General features: G+C 42.4%; 1 protein-coding gene across 1 annotated transcript; it reads right to left on the reverse strand.

The window, feature by feature from the left end:
* Positions 1-5,016: 5,016 nt before the first annotated feature.
* LOC143857029 (uncharacterized) lies at positions 5,017-6,057 on the reverse strand. The gene is made up of 3 exons (XM_077367302.1): positions 5,712-6,057; positions 5,541-5,633; positions 5,017-5,399 (listed from the first exon to the last, which is right to left on the reverse strand). Exons 1-3 carry the CDS (start codon positions 6,055-6,057, stop codon positions 5,017-5,019), a joined length of 822 nt encoding a protein of 273 aa, XP_077223417.1.
* Positions 6,058-8,444: the final 2,387 nt, after the last annotated feature.

Here is an 8,444-nt window from a genome sequence, read left to right on the forward strand (position 1 = left end):
CTATGGTTTTGGTTCACGGGTCTTTTCCTTATATTCTAATATTGTTTGGGACCTTATTAGTGACTTGATTATGCCTCAACAAGGGATACATAAGTGGGATTATATTATATAATCTAATATAAGACTCATTACTCACATCTTCAACTTTAAAGCTTATCTTCAAGTCTTGGTCTCTTGCATGAATCACTCCTTCAAGTTGGTTGAAGCTCCTTGACAAGTTGTTGATCTCAAAGCTTTGGTCTTCATCGATCTTTCTTTGTTTGTTCAATGCTTTGAGATGACTAATGTTGAGCTTCTCCTTGGTTGATCCTCCAAGGTATGACTGATCATTTGTATGCTCTAGCTCCTTTGACACGTGTTTGGTTCATCTTCAAGCATAGGCCATCAATGGTGTGTGCTAGCATGGATTAACCTGTGAATTTCCTGTCCATAGCACAACACTCAAGGCAAACAATTAGTCCATAAAAGACTAATAAATTTGCTTTTGTTAATCATCAAAATAAGGTGATTGAATGAACCCATGGGGAACCCTTGGGCTAACAAAAATAATTTTATTCATTGGATCGAAATAAGTTCAAAACTCATATTTTTCATGAATATCAATGCAGGGCACACCTGCTTGACCCCATTCCAATCAAAATGTTCAATGCGAGCCCACCAGTGGGTCCGAATTCTCTCTTGTTTTGATTCTTGTGAATAACCCTTCTCAACACTTAGCGGAAAAATGCGAAACACGGAGGAAAAGACCAAAAAGATCGAGAAAATATAAGACACGGACAAGAAAATGGAAAACACTGAAAAACCGATAGGAAAACACTAACTTCTTTTTTTATTAAAGCGGAGCAAAATGGGGGTGTCTACAGGACATGAAGCGACCCAGAGCCGCAACACGTCCGGTCAGTCTTTGAACTTCGACAACCCTGGACGGTGGTTCCATGTTCATGATAGCTTAGATCTTTTTTGAATTAGCTTCAAACCCCCTTTGGCTGATGTGGACCCCGATCCCGAGAGGACGGTGAGCGAGGGACGCGAGATCCCCCAGTCAATCCTCTGAGACCTCCACAATGTGAAGGAGAGCTCTACCAAGGAACTCTTGAAACATGATGCCACTCCCAGCATAGGTGGCGATGGATATGTATGAGATACCTCTTGATCAGGAGACAGGAGCCTCGAAACCAAGACACACCCGAAAATAGCTCAGAGTCGCAATCCAAGGAAATGGGCCCTGGATCCCATGAAATACTCTGTCACAATGGATAACCAGAGATGCAAAGGTTCGTGCCTGGTGACGAATGAGAAAGATCCGAAGAGCACCCCCAATTCGCCCAAGTGTAAGCACCTGGTCTCTTATGCCATTTCCAATTAACTTTGAAGAGTTTTGAGCGAAAATCATGTGAAATGGGAACAATCATCCCCGAGAAAACGTCTATCTAAACATGCATGACCCGGGGATGAGCAAAGAAAGCTAGCAAATCCTAACTCATCACATCTAAGAAAGCAGTAAACAACCACATGCAGAGCTATAACTAAACAGACAATGATAGATATAATGAGATAAGGAAAGCAGTAAAGATCTATATCTAGACAGATAATCAAGATAAGACAAATGAATAAACGCTATAGCTAAGCAACCAAAGCAGTAAAGTAATCACACTAACATGCGAACCTATGCGAGAGATAAGGTTAAGAAAATAACAATCAATCACATGCTTGAGAAGCAAACAAACTAGAAGCGACGCATGAGAAATTGAGGCAAGCACACGACAAGCTAAAAGATGCAAGAAAAGAAAAGAATCAGAAAATCATTGGTATGCGAGAACCAAAAACTGCCAGGAAAAAGAAAATGGAACACACGATAGCTCAGAGGGCGATTCAAAAGGAATCAAGCCCAGCGATCCTAATCTGCTGAAGATCAGACAAGTCTCGCGATCGTCATGACCTATTGTTAAGCTCAGCGAGGACAATCCCTATAAAGGGGCCACGCTACGTCATCGTCCGTCCCAAAATCCGATAAAACGTCAGAAAACCGATGGAAACCAGAAAACCATGATGAAAACTGAAAATGGAATGAAAAGAGGGCTCCGAGTGACCTGGCAATCACCATCCTTGCCCATTTTTTGTTTTTATTTTGAAATGTTTGAAAATATTTATTAAAAAGGTTTGACTGGACTTGGGTGGACCCAAGCTACCTACGTACCCTGTGGAAAGGAATCAAGCCAACGTAGTGTTTTCAAAAAATGCTTTTGATGTTTTTGACGTTTTTAGATTTTTGTTGTGTTTTATCCCTTTGATTGAAAGGGGGTTTTGGCTCAGGAGGTTTCCGTCCGTCGTCGCCTAAACCCAAAGAGGATAACGAAATGTTCCCAAAATCGGTGGAATCTCGAAATGCAAAGAGTATGCCAATGAACGTGAAGAGAGTAGTCCCAAAAAGAAGACAAGATGGAACCCCTGAATCCCATAAGAAATGATGACCTCAGAAAGAAGGGAAACCCCTACACCCTGTAAGAATCCCAAGAAGGGAAAGAGGATGTGAAGGGCAAATGGTTAGCTCAAGAATCATTCCGTCATCGCCTGGGGCATGTAGAACGCGAATGAAAAAGCTACAATAAGTTGTTCCATAGATTACATCATGATCAAGTGGAGAGACAACACGGATAGAGATGTAATTCGACAATTTCTTCTTTTGCCAAGTATAAGAGATATTCCAACAAACATAGTAAGTATTCTCGTCTAGAATGCATTGACTGAGTTACCCGGCATAAATGAAGGTGGCAAGTCTTGAGACACTAGTAATTGAAATTCCATGATTGACATTAGAGCAGGAACTAGACAAGTGGAACCCAAAACATGACAAATGAGCCATAAGCATTCTGACAGGGGACAAATGAGCTTAGTGCTCTTATTGAACGAGGTAATTCTAACTGAGTTTGGCGCACTCCCCAAAACAAGGTATACCCACCGAATCATACAAATATCAGCCTCCTATGCCTTGGAGAAACAACATTAACACAACCATGTTTTGAAAATTATGTTATTAGCATTCTTGTCTTGATATTAACATTACTGAGGTTTAATATGACTTGGTGCAATTATCAAAACATTGTTATGCAAAATCTAGCTCTGAAAAGGATTAGGCAATTACCTGATATATCTGCCTTGTGGGAGGATATCTACTCACGGATCAACAAAAGGGAATGAAACCTGTTGCTTCACACCTTCAACATTCTCAATATTAGCTCGAGAGTTGACGGATTTCGGCAAAATCTACCAGAGAAAATGACTGGATTCAGTCCTCCCTCTCTCTATCTCTTTCCCTATGTGGCTGCCCCCAAATGAAGCTCCCTCTACTCCTCTGCTCCCTGCTCTTCTCCCTCTCTACTGTGTTGCTCCCCCAAAAAAAAATCCAAAGCCTCTCCAACAATAAAAACCGAGCAACCCTTCTCCTTTCTCCTTTTCTTTTCCTTGTAAAAATGGAGGGTTTGAAAAGTTAAAGGAAATGATGGTAAAAAAATGTGAATGGTTAAGGGTTACAGGGAAGATGGTGGTAGCTGGGGGTTGGATTCCGGTAGAATCTCGTCGGAGAAGGAGATACCAGTAGGTTTGAGTCTTGAAATGGCAACGGATATGAAGACTATGGTGGTCGGTGATATGGTTGCGGGAGGAATTAACGAACATCAAAGAGAAATGGTCAGAGAATGGCCGGAATTAATGGCCGAATCTCCTCTCTCTCTCTCTCACCCTCTCTCTCTTGCTCTTGATCTCTCTGCTAGGGTTTCCCCTTTTGGCCTTTGTTTCTCTGCAAAATACCCTTGGTTCGAAGGGTAGGAAATGGGTTTATAGTGGTGATAGAGGCTATGGCAGATACTAAGGAAGATGACCGGAGTTCTGGCAAGATTGCCGGAACCAATGGGTTCGTTGGTGGAATAGTGGATGGGGATAGGGTTTTGGGGACATGGGAGGTGGCTGAGGCAGAGGAGAGAAGAAAATGGGAATGGGTGGAAATGAAATGGGTTTGGGTGGCCGGTGGGCGCAGAGATGGTTGGCCGGCCGGAGATGGGGACGGTGTTGGTGGTGGCGAATGGAGGTAGTGGTCGGAGAAGATGGAGGCTCGGATTCCGGTGAGGTTTGCCGGATTCCGACGAGGATTGTCGGGGAAGATGAACAGATGGTGGTGGTGGTAGGTGGAGGGGTGGCTGCAACTTCCTTCTTCCTCTCCTTTCAATTTTTTTCTCTCCTCTGTGTGTGTGTGGCTGCAAAAATGGTGTGGTGATGGGTTGAGCTTGCCCGATTCTTGCTATGGTGCCCCCCCCTCTTTCTCTTCTCAGCCACCACCCAAAAAAAATCGAGAATCACCTCTCCCAAACCCTAAATCGATGGGTTTAACAAATAGAAAATCATATATTCTACCCCCTTTTCTTGCCTTGGACAGGGACACTTAGTGTATTTGTAGTCAATCATGGGATGGTCTAAGCAGAAAGCAGGGGCAAAGATTCTCTCTCCTATACGTGATTCTAGCCCACTGATTTGATCCAATGGGCACAAAAGATTGCTTGTAAAGGAAGCAACGTGAATTCCCAAGAATGTCCTCTATGTACATGGGAGATGATGTATTTCACCCCCCATTCCACGGACAGCCACCCTTTAATATATTGACTACATTATTCCATCGAAATGGGGAGGTCCAGGTAAGAAAATGGGGGGAAAGTGTACCATCCTTCTCATCTTTTGGAATGATATTGGCACAATTATGTTTTGATAATCCACCTTTTCTTCCATCTCTTTTCCGATTTCTTTGAAAAATTGCAGGAATACTCTCGGGGATGTCAACCACCCCGGGAAAATTTGTACCGATTAGGGAGCATTGGGGGTCAACATAACTTTGGATGTTGAAGGTGTTTGGGTTTGGTTCCTCGGGTTTCGAATTTTATTCATTTTTTGGGAAATTGGGAGAAATTGGGGGTCAGGTCAAAATGGGGTGTCTACAGCTGACCATGAAACCCAAGAATTTCCCAGAAGTTACACCAAATGCGCACTTTGCCAATAAAGCTTCATCTCGAATTGGTGCAGAATGTCGAAGGTTTCTTGTAGGTCATTGATATGTTGCTGAGCTTTCAAACTCTTTACAAGCATGTCATCCACATAGACCTCAACATTTCTCCTGATATGCTTATGAAATAGTTTGTTAACGAGCCTCTGATAAGTAGTGCCTGCGTTCTTTAGACCAAACGGCATCACTGTGTAGCAGTATAAACCTTGTTTAGTGATGAATGCGGTCTTGGGAATATCGGGCTCGTGCATCTTGATTTGGTTGTACCCGGAGAAAGCATCTAAAAAACTAAGGAGTTCATGTCCAAAGGTGGCATCGATAAACTGGTCTATGCGAGGCAAGGGGTAGGGATCTTTGGGCAAGCACAATTTAAATCGGTGAAATCTGTGCAGGCCCTCCAACTGCCATTAGCCTTTTTTACTATCATGATGTTGGCCAACCATTCGGGATATTGAATCTCTTGGATGAATCCAGCCAGCAACAATTTATCAACCTCTGTCTTGATCGAAATTTCTCGTCTTTTCCCTAGCCAGCTTGTAGGCTGGGTTTACATTCAACTTGTGAACTGTAACCTTTGGAGATATTCCTGGCATATCAAAGGAAGACCAAGCAAAAACACTTTCATTAGCTCTTAAAAAATTCACTAGTTCAGAGTGTAACGTACCTGTCAATAAAGAACATATTCGAATGGTTCTGTTGGGGTGAGCCTCAGACATGGAGATTGAATCAAGTTCTTCAACCGGCTTGCCTCTAACGGTTCTAGCCCGATCTCTCGGATCCTGACTGTCGATGGTGAAACTCTCTTCGGGGGCATTGGTCCCCTTTAAGCTAGTAAAGTAGCATCTCCGCGCAACCATTTGATGTCCCCGTACCTCTCCCACACCCTCCTGAGTCGGAAATTTCATTTTGAGGTGGGGTGTAGATACCACTGCTCCCAAATCCCTCAACACTGGTCTTCCAATGATGGCGTTGTAGGTGAAAGGTACGTCGACAACTAGAAAGGTCATCATGACTGTTCTTTGGAGAGGACACATTCCGAACGCAACAGGGAGATCGATCTTGCCGTTGATTTGTACTGATGCCCCAGAAAAATCCGTAGATGGAGTAACCTGCCGCTCCCAATCTGTCTTCGCCTATCTTCTTTTCTTCAAATGTCCCGACATGCAACATATTTACCGAACTGCCAGTGTCAACCAAGATTTATCCAACGTCGAAATTCGCGATAATCAACTGAATAACCACCGCATCATCATGTGGAACCTGCAATCCTTCATAATATATGTCAGAAAAAGATACAACTTGATTTACCTTTAGAGAATCAACCCAATCCTTTTTTATGGTATTTCAAGGGAGAAGATGTGTTCAGCGTATGCCTGTCGCCCTGCGGTAGTAGGACCTCCTGCCGCAGGTCCCCCGGAAATGATATTCATTTTTCTAGCTATGGTGGGAGGCCGTTCGGGGTAAGGCCCATTATGATGGTGTTAGAGTAGGTGCCTTAAAAACAAGTATATTTCGCATGTTAATGGATAGAAGTTTCTTTTCATGACAATTAATGGGTAACTAAAAGTTAAATATGTGCGACATGCTACTTATTATTGACACATACTTGTCCTTAGGTAGCAAAGTCGGAAACCCATGCTCATGGATTCAAAGATCCTAGGGAGCAAGGAGATATGGGATTCTGGTTCTTTGCAGACCTTAATAGTTCCTAGTTGGGGTTGGGGTTGGACACCTCCTTCTGTATACAACTAGCATCTATCTTGCCAACATGCACGAGATGTGGAGTGACTTACCTCAATCACTCGGGTAGTTGACCCTAAGCAAGATAGAATGGGTACGACAATGAGATTGCCTACTGAACAGGATCACATTAGAATAGCTTGTGGACAGGAGACAGTTGAGCTATTCTACCAGACAAAACCCTTTACATGTAAAAATGAGCTAGGCAACCTAAGAGGGGGGTGAATTAGTTTTATAAAAATTGTAGTTTAGAAAACCCTTGTTTTAAAACTCTTTTCTTCTTGATTTATAAAGCTATTATCTAAGGAAGTATTTATAATGTAGGAAGGTTAGAATGTTACCAATGTGATTGCAATAAGGTAATGAGAAAGAGAGTAGAAGGCACATTACAAGTACACAGAGATTTATAGTGGTTCGGTCCACAAAGAGACCTACTCCACTCTTCTTGAGGTCGCACTCAAGGTTGTCCACTATCTAAAAACCACACAACGCATGGCTTCAAGGCTCCTTACAAATACAAGTCTTTAAGCTCACCGAGTCTTTAAACTCCGAGTCTTTAAACTCACTGAATCTTTAAACTCACCAAGGGTAACAACCCTTCTCTTACAACGGTAGATGAAAGAATTAAAAGCTCTCAAGCCTCTTCAATAGCCATATACAAATGTAAAAGCTCAATAAACACTCTTGCTTGTCACTCAATTATAACAACCCTAAAAAGATCTCTCTTGGAGGATTAAATGTAATCGCACACTAGAGAAATCAATGAAAAAAGAATCTCACATTCAAGTAGAAGATTAGAGTAGGTGAGAGTTATTTTTCTTTGGAAGATGGTAGCTAGGGTTTTGATTACAAGAGTTTTTTATTTTTATTTTTAGGGTTTTCCAAAAAGTGTTTAAATAGAGAGTCACAAAGGAAACCCTAATTTCTGGCATTTAAACGCGGTACGGACGAAGTGCCGGACGTCCGCCAATGATAGCCGTTTGAAATTAAGACGCGCACCAAAGTCCATTCACAGACTTCCGCAGGATACCGGACGACCGTCGTTTTCTCGGTTATTTTTATCTACCCCATCAGGGGACAGATGGACGTCTGCCATATTCCCGGACGACCGGCATTTCCTCAGTTATTTGCTTTGAAAATTTTAAGTGCAGACAGACGTCTCCCAATATCCCGGACGTCCGCAATTTCCTCGGTTATTTTTCATAAACACTGGGGGACAGACTGACGTCCACAAATATCCCAGACGTCCGTAAATCCCTGAGTTATCTAGATTTAAAAAATTAAAGTTCAGACGGGCGTCTACCATAATCCCAGACGTCCGTAATTCCTCTGGATGTTTTAACTTGTGTTTTCTGAGGAAATTTACTACGGACTTGATTCAACTAAAGGGAGTGTGATTCCTATACATGTTTAATGTTAGTTTTAGGACTCCCTATGTTCCAAAAACACAATCAACAAAGAGAGAGCATACAATCTAATATTTCAAGAGCGGTTTCTCTTCTGGGTTGCTTGATTCTTCAATATGGGTTTGGGTTCAATCAAAACAAGAGTGATCGATAGCCGTTCGGCTTACAATCTCCCCCTTTTTGATTGATGGCAAAAACCCAGATTGATTGCGAGGTGGGAGCTAGACAAATAACATGAAGTATTTCTCCCC

This window comes from Tasmannia lanceolata, unplaced genomic scaffold (assembly GCF_043159265.1).
Source record: "Tasmannia lanceolata isolate RefF3 unplaced genomic scaffold, GAP_Taslan_0.1 ptg000024l, whole genome shotgun sequence".
Classification (NCBI taxonomy): domain Eukaryota; kingdom Viridiplantae; phylum Streptophyta; class Magnoliopsida; order Canellales; family Winteraceae; genus Tasmannia; species Tasmannia lanceolata.

Excerpts from the sequence above, each read along its gene's own strand:
- LOC143857029 (XM_077367302.1), bottom strand. The coding sequence starts at position 6,057 with ATGATGACCTTTCTAGTTGTCGACGTACCTTTCACCTACAACGCCATC. Across the intron at positions 5,634-5,711 it reads AATATGTTCTTTATTGACAG|GAATATCTCCAAAGGTTACA; the intron begins GTACGTTACACT and ends TTGATATGCCAG. Across the intron at positions 5,400-5,540 it reads AAATTTCGATCAAGACAGAG|ATCCCTACCCCTTGCCTCGC; the intron begins GTTGATAAATTG and ends GCTTGCCCAAAG.